At 40.9% G+C, this 13842-nt stretch overlaps 1 protein-coding gene across 1 annotated transcript in view; it reads left to right on the top strand.

Moving 5' to 3' along the window:
• HIVEP1 (human immunodeficiency virus type I enhancer binding protein 1) overlaps positions 1 to 13842 on the top strand; it is a gene marked incomplete at its 3' end in the record, with an annotated part of 79593 nt that overhangs the window by 46545 nt on the left and 19206 nt on the right. The window contains exons 3-4 of the mRNA XM_010022641.1: positions 1214 to 7158; positions 13674 to 13807. Of these exons, the coding sequence (XP_010020943.1) occupies positions 1214 to 7158; positions 13674 to 13807 (6079 nt within the window). The remainder of the gene's footprint in view (positions 1 to 1213; positions 7159 to 13673; positions 13808 to 13842) is intronic.

The following is a 13842-nucleotide window of genomic DNA, read 5'->3' on the forward strand; positions in this document are numbered from 1 at the left end:
AAACATACCACTCAGTACTGCTTCCCAAAATGTGTATGCAGCTGAACCTTTTCAGAGACATCAGCCCTCTAGTCACATTAGATACTTCCTTTGCTTTGATATTGGCAATCAGACAAATATGGGTTTGACTAACAGCCTAATAAATTAGTTGTAAAAGCTTCAGAAAATGGATTCACATCCGTTTAATATTTGGCTTCCTCTGCAGTACCAGTGATGCTAGCTGAGGCAGTAGCTATAACTGAGTGTTAGGAAAGAAGTAATAAATAAATAAATAAAAGCTAGATTAGGTATCACACTGTTGAGGTAAACAAAGGTGTGTAACATCAGGTATCTGTAAAAAAATAAGCTTGTATCAACTCTGAAATTCAGTCTATATGTATTTTTTTGTTATAGAGGAAATTGTATTCTGTACAAATAGAAGTATGTGCTACAAGATTATTCTGCTGAATACCCCAATTCATTTGCTCTTCACTGCAGCCCTGAAACTCTGCATGCATACCTGCCTAAAATCAGCAACAAGTATAGCTATTAATGAAATAATTCAGATTTATTTTGTTTCATGATGCACAAATAGAAAATCATTTAAGTGTGACTGATTTTATTCATCCACAGTAGTTGCTCATCTGAAATGCTATTGAAGTTCAGTAATTGGAGCTCTGAAATACAGTATTTGACAGATGGTGTGGGTGGTTGTGCCATTTCCATGATAAATCTACTTACAAATATAACCATGAGGAAGTTGTCTTCATTCCTTGACTGCGGCAACATATAGATGGAAAAAGTGACAAATACGACATGAAAACAGATTTGTGTCTTGGTTTTTCATTTTCCTGCTATAATGATTTGAATTTTTAAACAAGTGCAAGAGAGAGGTTTCTTTTTACTTTATCTGAAAAGTAGTTGCTATAAATGCTAAAATATTCATTCAGTAGCCTTTCTTCCCTTGCATTTCCTTTGAAGCTTTTCCTATAGTGAATTACTTTTGTAATGTCTTACAGTATCAGTTAGAAAGTATTGTTCTTTTTAGATGAAGCAAAATAGATCTTCACTAAGATACCTTTACTATTAAAAAAAGATATTGGATGCAGGAGAGCTGGACAGTCCTGTTGCCCCAGGGCTTACTGTTGAAACTTAGAGATGATAAAATGGTATAAATAAAAATGTACTGCATTATTCAATTTGCATGTTCTTTTTTCTCTGTGTGTTTTAACAGAAATCACCGATGCTGGTACTAGAGGCACCCAAGATGCAATTAAAGGTGTGAAAAGAAAAAAGATTGTGACTGAAAACCATCTAAAAAAAATACCAAAATCGCCTTTGAGGAGCCCTGCCGAAGCCAAGGTTAAGCAAAATATAGACCCTTCACCGCTAAAAGCTCTTCCGGATGCCTCCGAACACACCACGGCACAGGATCACCCACCCGTGCAAAATGGAAATCAGTGTACCAAACAAAACGGGGGAGTGCTTAGCAGTGAGATAAGTGTTGAAACAACCAAATCTGAGACATCCATGCAGACAAAACTTTCATTGGCACATCAGTCCTTAGATTTGGGTAAACAGGCAGTAGAGAATACTGATGCAAACCAACTGAACTCACCAGAGAAGAAGTCTATCTCAAACTCCTCATCAAGTAAAGCAAAGACTGACAGTAATGAATGTATTAACTTTGTTGATTGCAGTACGTCATCCCCATGTACCCGTACTGCATTCGATGTCTTATTAAAAGCTATGGAGCCTGAACTGAACACCTTAGCACAAGAGTGCCCCCCTTATGGGATGCAGATAGAGAAACTGAGACCAAATAAAACTGTAAGCACCTCTTCTAGTCTCATGTCCAATACAATAAGCGTCCAAAATCAGTCTTCTTTGTCACAGCATGAGTTTGCAGCTGGACCTCACTATTACCCGTCTACGTTAAACAACGTGCATGTAGCAGCAACAGCCAAGACGGGACAAGCACAAGGCCAATCAGTTTCTCATTCACAAGACCTTATTACTAAGACCAGTCAACAAAATCACCAGGTTGTTATGTGTCCAAGTTTCACTAGATCGCTGGTGCAACAGCAGAGTCAAGAAAACCCCAAGCTCCAGCAGATATACAGCATAGCAGTAACTTCATCTGTTGTCCACAGCTCATCTTCCTCTGTAACTCAGGTTTTTTCTCAAAACCAGCTAGTAGCTAGTTCATCCGCACCTTTGTCAATTAGCACATCGAGTTCAACACATTTGTCTATAGGTCCCGTGTATAATTCAGCCCAGATAGCATCAGTTGTAAACCATGGTGTAGAACAAATATGTAACCTCTTGAAAGACCAGAAGCCTAAAAAACTAGGGAAATATGTCTGTGAGTATTGCAATCGGGCCTGTGCCAAGCCCAGTGTTCTCCAAAAGCACATCCGATCCCATACTGGAGAGCGACCGTATCCTTGTGTGACGTGTGGGTTTTCATTTAAAACCAAAAGCAATCTGTACAAGCACAAAAAATCTCATGCACATGCTATCAAACTTGGACTTGTGCTACAACCAGATTCAGCTGGCCTCTTCTTATCTCATGACTCGGACAAAGCACTTAGCATTCATTCAGATGTGGAAGAAAGCGGTGAAAGTGAGGATGAAGGCACTGCTGATGAAAGACAAGATGATCAAGAACTGGAACCTGCACAAATAGCGAAAGTCATTTCGAGTGCAGAACCATTGCGGAAAGGAAGCCCTATTCCATTAAGCAACCCAGACTGTATACCAGGTGACTCTTCATTACGTGATACAGAACCTCAAGTAAGGGCAGCTTTACCAAAAGTAGTAGTTCATCCTGTAAATGTTTCTCCATTAAGGGCTGATAGCCCAAAAGTAACAGAACCAGCACCTGAGCTTGCTGCAGCACAGAGAAAAGGAGATTTTAAAGTGACAACTCTTCAGTCAAACTTAACACATACAGCCTCATTGAAGGAGAATGACATAAAGCAACAGCAGAAAGTAGAAATAGGCCTACTAGAAGAACAGGTGGGATCTGCAGTAGGAGCAGTGCATGCTCAGCTCCAGAGACAACAGGCAACCGATGGTTCCCAAGATCAGCAAGGAAAATGTCTTTTGAGCCCTAGAAGTTTAGGTAGTACTGATTCTGGTTATTTCTCTCGTTCTGAAAGTGCTGATCAAACGATGAGCCCACCAGCTCCTTTTGTAAGAGGATTGTTGACCTCTGAGAAAGATCCAAATAAAAACCTGCCCTGTGTGCCACGAGCAAGTGGTGTGGTAGCATCAGTGGTACAAACGGTTTGTGCTGAAAAAAATCTTATTCTCTCTGGCCAAATGCGACCTCCCATGGCAACAAAAACTCTTGAGGAGCGTATCTCAAAGTTAATTTCTGATAATGAAGCTGTTGTGGACGACAAACAGCTAGATAGCGTGAAGCCGAGAAGAACATCTCTTTCGAGAAGAGGAAGCATAGATTCACCAAAATCCTACATATTTAAGGATTCTTTCCAGTTTGATTTAAAGCCCATGGGAAGAAGAACTAGCTCAAGCTCCGATATACCAAAGTCTCCTTTCACACCCACTGAGAAATCAAAGCAAGTTTTTCTTCTTTCTGTACCGTCCCTTGACTGTTTACCTATAACACGAAGTAATTCCATGCCTACTACCAGTTACTCAGCAGTACCTCCAAATATAATACCTCCCTCTCATCCCCTTCGAGGAAGTCAGTCGTTTGATGATAAAATTGGCTCTTTGTATGATGATGTTTTTATATCGGGACCTGCTACTCCACTGAACCAAGGTGGACATCCTCGGACCCTTGTTAGGCAGGCAGCAATAGAAGATTCTTCTACTGGTGAAAGCCAAGTTCTCGGACCAGTGCGATCTGTAGAAGAAAGTTACCTGGGTTGTAATAATGAATCTTTATTGCAAAGGAGCAAGTCCCTGGCACAGGGATCAAATATAGAAAAAACAAAGAAGTCCCCTCAAGTGCGAGGAACAATGTTTGAGTGTGAAACCTGCCGAAACAGATACAGAAAACTGGAAAACTTTGAAAACCACAAGAAGTTTTATTGTTCGGAGTTGCATGGACCTAAAACTAAAGCAGCAATCCGAGAGCCTGAGCATAAAACTGTTCCGAACAGCACACAGCCTCAGATTCTACACTACAGAGTCACTACTTCAACTGGCGTCTGGGAGCAGACAACCCAGATAAGGAAAAGGAGGAAAATGAAAAGTGTTGGTGATGATGATGACCCACAGCAAAATGATACGAGCATACCATCAAAGAACACAGAAGGCCAAGGCAAGCCAGCAAATTCTTCCAATCTGTCAAAACACAGTGCGACAACAGTGGTAGGGTCACAACAGCCAAGCAGCCTTCTACTTCAGAGTTCCCAAATTCAGCTTGTGGCTCGAGGCACAGATCAGACTAGCGAGCCAAAGATGGCTCCACTCATTGAAAAGCAGGTGAGTTCAGCTGTGCAAGAAAAGGTGGAGTTGAAAAGACAAGGGACTGGCATCTCAGTAATACAGCACACCAATTCACTGAGCAGAAATAGCTCATTTGAGAAATCAGAGTCGTTTCAAAGAGTGTCACCAGTTTCTTCTCAAGACCCCAACAATGTTGCAAAGCACCGCTCTTTGAATATGGTTGTAATCCAAGAGGATAGACACTCTCCTCTGAATACTCCCCAGCATCGTCAACCCCTGTCATCAGAAGCACCTAGAGGGGAAGTTCAAGGAAGCCAAATAGTTCCTAGTGAGAGAAGCACACCTCTTCAGCCGTCAAGACTTGTTCGCCAGCATAACATCCAGGTTCCCGAAATACTGGTCACAGAAGAACCAGACAGGGACCAAGAAAACCAGTGCAGTGATCCGGAAAAGACAGAAAGGTTTAATTGGCCACAGCGCAGTGAAACACTGTCAAAATTGCCAACAGAAAAGCTGCCACCAAAGAAGAAAAGAATTCGTTTGGCTGAAATGGAGCATTCATCTGCTGAATCAAGCATTGACTCCACCCTTTCCAGAAGTTTAAGTCGGGAGAGTAGCTTGTCTCATGCCTCCAGTTTCTCAGCTTCACTTGATAAAGATGAAACTTTGAAGGCTGAGAACCCTTCCCAAGCAGAGCCTGTTAGCAAGTCATCAGAATTCCTCATGATTCCCGCTGGCTCGCATGCACTGGTTGTGCCTGGACCTCATTACCGGGAAATGAGACGTGCCGCCTCGGAGCAGATCAGCTGCACGCAGCCGTCCATGGAGGTTGTAGACTACAGGAGTAAGTCTTTTGACTGTGGAAGCATGTCTCCGTCAAAACCTGCCTCGCTAGTAGAGATAGCCACTCCAAAAGTGTCATCTGCGAACGGAGTTACTGGACATGTGCCTCTGCTAGAAAGGAGGAGGGGGCCATTTGTGAGGCAGATATCTTTAAATATTTCTCCAGAAAATCATCAGACACAAGTTAAATCAACTTCTTCATTTCAGACAGCTCATGCTATGGATGTACCCACAGTGCCATTGCACAGGCTGCAGACCTCTGGCAAATCTTCAGTGGAGTTTCCTTCAAGTACTCAGCATTCACAGGCTCCCTCCAGGCCTCACTCAGCAATTCAAAATTGTAATCCTGTTAGCCTGTCTTCGGCTCAGCAGCCTGTAGATCATGTGCTGAATAAGCAAGGACAGCCACCCTTGACACATCAGCCTTCCCAGCCATCAACTAAAACGTCAGCCCAAGGGGAACAAGTGAGCACATACCCGGTTTCTTGTCACCCCAATGAAAAAAAGGATTGTTTTGCTCCAAAGTATCAACTACAAGTTAAAACACTGCATATAGGTCAGCCATACTCTTCTAAGTTGCTAAAAAATACTTTATCGACCCAGTCTGTTCCAAGTCAAGCTGGGGCGGACCAGAATGCATCCTCCTTTGAACTGCAGACTAAACTGCCTGACATGTCAAATCCGTACTCTGTGCCTCCTCTGAAGCAGATTGTCCCAAATAACTGCAGCAGTCAAATACATCCAATTCCTCCTTTTGTGGTTCCCGTCCGTATTCACAGCAGTATGCCATCCTATGGCTTTGCAACTGTTACACCCCTTCCTCACATTTTAGTGACCCAGGATCAGGTAAATCAATCTGTTTGCAAAACGAATGTTGTGACAGTGCCAATGCTTGAAGGCAAAGCTCAGCTGCCAAAATCTCACAAAGATCATCAGAAGACTTCGACAAATTCATTTGAATTTGAAAATTCACAAGCAGAAAGTGGAACCAGAAACTCATCTTTGTCAAGCTCGTTGAATATTATTCAGAAAGTGCCAGTTAGCGGACTCTTCCCTCAACCAGAAGCTACAGCTTCAAGTAAACGAATGCTTTCCCCAGCCAACAGTTTAGATATTGCCATGGAAAAACAGCAAAAACGCGTGAAAGATGAGAGCGGAGCTGCCTGCATGACAGAAGCTAGACCACTGCAGTCACTGAACATTAGATCTAGTGACCCTACTAGTAAGCAAAAGAAACCAGTTTTGGTAAGACAGGTTTGCACCACAGAGCCTCTTGAAAATCACCTCTTGGATGCCGATGGTGTTGCACAGCATGAAAAAAGCAGCAAAGCTAGTCCTTCAGACCTACTGTTGTCTGACAGTCATTCGTCTGACACCGGGGTTTCAGAAACCCTAAAGGAATCACCAGAATCTGAAAACCTGAAGTGTTCCGTATCACCTGTGTTTGTAGTTAGAAAACCATCTGAATTGTCTCCAGTGAATAATCAGAGTTCTCTTCTCAAGGCTGTAAGTAGCAGTCAAGAAAGAAGGTCTCCAAGTAACAGTAATGAGAGCAAGCACATCAGTAGCCAGGGCCAAGCAAAGCCTGTAACTACGTTGGCTGTGATAAATGCAGAACTGCAGAGGTTGTCATTTCCAAGCCTCAAGACCACAACGAGTTTTACCTGGTGCTATCTCCTGAAGAGAAAACCATTGCATCTGCTGCAAAATGATCAGAAAATCTCAGCCTATTCTACATGGACCATTAGTCCCAACAATCCCAATCCACTTGGTTTGTCAACAAAGGTAGCTCTCTCCCTCCTCAATTCAAAACAAAAAGTTGAAAAACCACTGTACACTCAAGCAAGAACTACTCATCCCAGAGCTGATGTATTGGTCTACTCAAGCAAGTGGAAGAACAGCTTAACCAAGGTACGTAAGCTATGCTCAATATATACCGATCACTTAAAAAGGATTTGCTTTGGAAATCATGCTTGTTTGTATTTTAGAGAGTGTAATATGCCTGACATGTATAGTATATGTGCTTATTTATTTTAGTTATGCTGGATCAAACTGCTAAAAAGATCCTAACCAATTCTGTTAAGAAACCTATTCATAAAGATTTATTGCTTTTCATGGAAATTAGTTCCTGGATTTAAATCTGCATATGAAGTGTTTATTGTGGCAGGAATGTGTTCAGCTATTTTTTAAATGCAATGAGTAGAACAAGAATAGTTCTGATATAAATATTCTTTAAATACTTTTAATTTAAACCAGGTTAAATTTAAGATCATAATTGCATATTTTGCCTTAAAAACCAGCTTGTATTTTCTGTTAGAAAAGAGTGCTCAGCCTGAACCTGTCCATGGGTACGCCATGAAAACGTTTTTCACCATCACTGATCTAACTCTGAGAGGAGCAGTGTATCATTTCCCTTTCTCCCACTTAGGTTAATTGGTAGTGTGAAATAATGACAAAAATAGCAAAGTTTAAAACAAAACTACAGCTGCCGTAAAACCACTGACAAATTCTTGGATCCATATGGCTCCAAAGATGACGTTAAATCTTGCACAGTGGCATATACTCTGGGCAATGGTTGTGACCCACACTACGTCATTCTGGAGTCAGATGTGGCAGAGCAAATTAGTCACTTGTTATTTCCTTAGCTGTCTCAGAGCTGCATATGTGTGACAGGGATTTCACTCACCTAATAGTTTTGTTACAGACGAGACCAAAGCTGTGCTGGTGTGCACTAGATTTAATGTTTCTTAGTGACTGAACTGCCTCTGGGAATGGATAAAGGTGTCTCTCTGCCCTTTAGTGTGGCAGCAGGTGTTCGTGTCTATTTAATGGACCCAGTACTAGCTTTTATTGTCCCATCTAGTGAAGCCATAAAGCTTTCTGAAACATACAGCACAGTTTCACACTCTTCTTACGGTGTCTTTAATGGCGAAATTCAATTTGGAGCTGGCAAAAATGGGGCGTTAGCCATGGACCTCCCTTTCTGCAGAATCTTTCAGACATAGAAATGTTTTTGGGGGTGGGTAAAAGCTATTGTAACTTGTCCTACTCCTGCAGTCTGCAAAACTTCCCGGGCATTGGGCTGGGAATTTGGGGTCCATAGGGCCGGCGGTCATTCTAGAAGAGACATACCACATGCTTGGGAGAAGCCACTTATTTCTGTGGATGTTGAGTGACAGAAGCTTGCTGTCAGAGGTCACCCTGGGATGCTTTTGTGTTTGTAAAATGTTTTGCTAAGATACAAAGTCGTCAGTGGGGAAAAGAGCAATGGGATCAGAAACTGTGTAAGAGGAAGAAACCTTTTCAAAATTACAGTTGAGAAGATAGGCTGAACCCCCTAAGGCCAAAAGAGTGTTATAGTTAAACCTGGTCCTCCTGAAATCAGTGGGAGACATTGCTAACACTTAGTTGGAGGTCAAAACTTTATCCCTAATGTTTCATGCAGAAAGTACATACAGGCTGCTGGCTTTGTGTTAGTACTGTAATTGAACTGAGTTATTGGATCCATATTAGCGTTTTGCCTTTGTTTAAACTCTTATTACCTTTTTCAGCCTGCTCCCTAATATAATACATTTGGGGGATAAAGAAGTTAAGTGGTGCTAAATTAAGAAAAGAAAGAAAAAAGGATTCAAAGGTTTAGTTTTTCTCATTGTATGAAGTTGAGTGCTTCTAAGGCAAGTCTCACATCAGTTGTGTCGCTGGCTCGTGTTTGGTTTTATTTTTAAAGAACAGTGTATCAGAAGAAATTCTCTGATAACAAAGCTACTGCGTGCCTCTTGAAGAACAAATTTTGTCTACAAACAAATTCTGTTTAGAATATAAATAATGGATAATAATATTTTGAAAAATATTTTGACAGCAGCCTTTTAAACACTGTAGGAGTACTTAAATGCTGTAATAGGCAGCTGTCAGGTACATTTACAGTGCTTCCACCACAAAGGAACCACAGTTGCTAATCTTTCTTTAGTCTTTCTTGCTGACATTTTGAATGAAGAGTATGAGCATGGTGAAAATGAAGAGTTCTTAAGCTCTGCTTGTGGCTGATTTACAGGCTTTACTTAGAGCCATTATGAAAGAAGAAAGAGCAGCAAGAAAGCACCAATTAAAGTTTTAACTGGCATCTCAGATTGTATGAGCAAGGTATGGGATGGCAGAAATTAAAAATTTCAAAAACCTGGTAGGTACAGTGGCCTAACACCTCCAGAGTTTGTCTGCTTTCCTTCTAATAACTCAGGCAGCAGGATTTCACCTGCTGTCCAGAATGATGGAGGTGATGATGCTGTTACAATACACCTATTACAAGTCTCTAGGTAGACCTGGTAATGCAGTAGCCAGTGCCAACTTGGAAACGTCCTGACAGAAGCCATGTTTAAAGCAAAAACTGAAATTCCTCTTTCAGTTCAGGCCCAGTAATTCTTCTGGTTTTTCCTGGTTGAGACTGAGGATGGAAAACATTGGAGGTCCTTTTGAAAGTTAGTATTCCATTTAAAAGCAAACAAACAAAAAACAACCCACCCACCCTCCCCCAAAAAAAACCCCAAAACAAAACCACAAACGGATTAGCAAATAATTAAAAAAAAAAAAGAAAAAGAAAGAAAGAGTGATTTCCTGCTTAAAAGCTCAGCAGGGTCCTGAATTCCTTCAGGAACCACAGTTTAGACTGCAAGCCTCTGGGGGTTGTGTTTGCTCAAGTGGTTTGCACATTTTAACCCTGAGTTGACAAACAGCTTTAAGTGCTACTATAACCCAATTTATAAGTAATAATAAAAATACAGCACTATTATGTCTCACATTCTCTCTCACTGTCGTAGCACTTTGCAGAATGATTTGGCATCTTCTGCTTGTGGGGCTTTAACTGCTGATCTTCTAAGAAGATTAAGTGACTTGCTGAACGGTTCCTGGGTTTTCCCCCAGAACTAAGTCATGTTTACAGAGATCTTGTGCTTCTGCATAACCACTGCTAATCACTGTCACAAAAAAGTCAATTCTCTCAACAATAGATACATGGGAAATGAAGAGATGTGAACAAAATGCAAACAATAAGGAACCCTGGGACTTTGTTTGCTCTTCACAATTCGCTGCTCAGAGGCAATAGGTGAAGTTGCCACGTTCCAGTGATTCAAAGAACAAAACACGAAATGTAGTTGTGAAAGAAGCTCCTGGAAAGAGGGCAGCACGTTAAAATGTAACAGGAGGTTCACCTGCATGAAAAAGGCTTTTTTTATCTCCCTGCTCTTTTGATTTTGTTTTTCTATTTTTTTTTTCACCAGGTGTCCTCACCTGAAATCATTTGTGTTGTATTAGGAGCCGTTTCCCAAGCTCTCCCGCATTGATCTTGTCTCCCCTCTCTAAAGCCAATCAGTAGCACGTGCAGCATTCCAGGGTAAAGATTTTCAGGCAAGAATAGGCTGAAGAATGGAAAGTTTCTGCTAACTGGAAAGCTTTCCTTTCTTGGGTGGTGTGCCACAACAGTCCAGCTCACCACTGGAAAGTAGTTAAATGCAGAAGATTCTTATGTGTAAACTAGTAAAAGCTTCAAGAAATGAAAAACATTTTCCTCAAGTGGCTATTTGCCAATGGGAAAAATGTTTAGTGAATATTATAATCTGAAATTTATAACTTTGATGATTCAGGCTGCGAGCATGTTTTTTTTCTTCCAAGGGATGTTGTAAAGTACCAGAAGTACCAATTGAACTCTGGTCTCTGGGCAACCCTAAGAGCAGGGGTTTTCTCCAGTTTTATACCAGTAATTGAAGACAGTGGAGTTAAATTGGAGCAAAATAAGTAAAGTAGAAATGAATCATGGTCCTTGTCTCTATGGGAAAAGAGGGAGGACTGTGTTAGAAGCAGAAGGCATAAGTAATCATGGAGAGGAACATTTTACAGTGTTGCTGTTTTTCTGCTGTTTCCACCGGTAGGTGTGGCGTTTGGGGGATTTTGGCTGAGGTACATTGAAGGATTTCCACACAAGAAAGCCGTGCTCCTTAGAGACTGGCTGCTCTTTAAAATTTGCAGAGGACCCAAGTCCTCTTCAGCATCAATTTGCATTTTTTTCATAAAAACTGAAAGAACTTCTTTTTTATGATGTCAATTAGCATTTCTGTAGATTTCTGTGACAGAAACTCAGTGTTTCTGTTAGAGCATCTCTGTGATAGCAGCATTTTGCATCTTTAAGACACTGAAACAGCTGCTAAAATAGCACATAAGTGGTAAATTAAAGTGCATAAGTGGGAGGTAAGTAGTAATTTGAACACCTTTGTTAGGCTATCTAATGTCTGTACATAAACGGATGTTAAAAAAAAAAAGGGGTGGGGGGAGAATCCGGGGGTATTTGGCCTTGTGTTAGTTTTTGCAGTCTAGGTGCTTTAGTTAACATACAATTTATTATAATGCAATTTCACTATACTTTGTATAACAACATGGGCCAGATTTCTTTTTCCTTTGTCATTTCATTCTTGAAAATTAAACCTGGAAATAATACTTAGTATTTAGAATTGGAAGATTAGCCATTTTAAAGATTGCATTATTTCAGCTGCTGGGAATATTTATGTGGTATTTGTTTTATTGTATGTATTCTGTATTGTCCAGTACTCTTTTCTTGTTAAATTACAAATGTCATCTTGCTACTCTTTGTTCGCAGTGGGAACAAATGCAATTCATGTGCCAGTAGCGTAGACGAATTACAACATGGCTGAGTTGCAGTTACTGGAATAGGCTCCACTTCTGATAATTCTCATCCAGAACATCATCTCCTTTCAACTTGTATGAATGCTGTTAAAACATGCAGGGTGAAATTTCTTTCTTCCTACACACAGGCAGAGTTGTCATGAGTGCTTTGGTAGAACTGCTCAGATATTTGAAATTCCAGCCCAAATCAGTCAGAAGGCTGCATGAAGGCACACAAATTGGAATGGTACTTGCAGCCTGTGCAGATTCCAAGGGCTTTGAATTAAATAAGATGCTTTTCCTCTGATCTGTATTCTCCATCAGCCGCATTCCTTATCAGGTGGGAAGTGAAGGCGGTGGCTGAGGCTGTATGGTGGACTATGGGCAAGGATCGGGTGCCAGAATGATGTCACCCTGCAATATAGATAACGACCAGTGTAATTCATCAGTCATTTTAAGTCAGCCAGTGAAGTCACTCCTCTTGCCAAGAGTTCGCAAGCTTACAGCATTTTATAATGAGTAGAAAACATAAGGCCAGACTTCTTTTTTTTTACCTCTCATCATTTTATTCACTTATCAATATGAGCAAATGTGGTAAGTGTGCCAGCTACGTGGGTAGAACAGTTTATAAATACAGCAGTAATAATTGCTGCCTAATTGGATCATTCCTTCATTGTTGCCCATTTTATAAATATCTGAGACTTGGAAGGAGTAGATTTTAATTGGCAAATGTTGGGGGAACTCATCCTCCTTTTTTTTTTCCTTTTTTTTTAAAAAAAAAAAGCAAAAAAGTTCCTTAATTAATAATCAGGGGAGATGGAGAAATGTATTTTTGTTCTGCTAGACAACTGGTATGCTTTTTCTTGTAATTTGGACTGGCACTGGGAATTAAGTGTGGAGTCCTGCTTTGAAAGGGTTCTGAAGCCCCTGTTACAACCTCACTAAATTGGGAACAGTAAATTTCCACACCAAAACATGTATATTTTTTGAAAAATACTAGCAATCAGAAATGTTACCTGTTAGTATCTTCCCTAAGTATGCCCCTGCTTCCCACCCTTCTGCTCTTTACTGTGCTGTGGGAAGGCAGGTCCTGCCAGCCATGAGGTGTTGTGGGTTGGTGGGTGAGACCTGAGACCCACAGCGATAGGATGGAAAGCAGTCAGGGAAGCCCTGTCCTGCCCCTGCCCTACTCTGGTAGATACCAGGCAGAGGGCAGCTACTGCATCGCTGGGGATGCAGAACTGAAACATCAAGACTTCAGCAGTGGGGAAAAGGCACGGGTAACTGTGCACTGAAGTTTCCCCGTTTATATTAAATTGTAGGGAACAGCGTATCAGGCAGCTGCAGAGCTCAGTCTGTGTAGTCCAGCTGTCACATTGAGGGCAAAGGAGTGAAGTTGTAGCTGTTCAGAAAGCACTTGGGTTTGACTGCAAGCATCTTCTCTCTGAAGAAGGCTATCCGTGAACTAGAAAACATCACCTTTATCTTCCCAGAAGATATACCTCCTACTGCAGATTCAAAACATTCCTGGTTTTCTACAGTGCCATAATCTCCATACAGATTTACCAGTCCACAAATAGTCAATGCACAGGAGAGAAGTTAAGCAAAAGATTCTTCTTGTTTCATATATCTTAATATTTTTGTTAATTGGTTATTATAATTGTGGCTTTTATGATGCTTTTATTCATCATAACTTACAAGTTTGAATGGCATATGAAAGATACTAATTTTAAGGATATGCATATCTCATTTTCTTTCAGCGAGCATTAAATAGAAAAAAATTGACTGCCACTGAATTCAGCAATAAGGAAAACTCTGAATCAAGCACTGAGCATGACAAAGAGAACTCCTTTATCAAAACTGAACCAAGAAGAGTTAAAATATTTGATGGAGGGCAAGTATTGCATTTTGTATACTAGATATCATTGG

Source organism: Nestor notabilis, unplaced genomic scaffold (genome assembly GCF_000696875.1).
Source record: "Nestor notabilis isolate BGI_N333 unplaced genomic scaffold, ASM69687v1 scaffold5149, whole genome shotgun sequence".
Lineage (NCBI taxonomy): Eukaryota > Metazoa > Chordata > Aves > Psittaciformes > Psittacidae > Nestor > Nestor notabilis.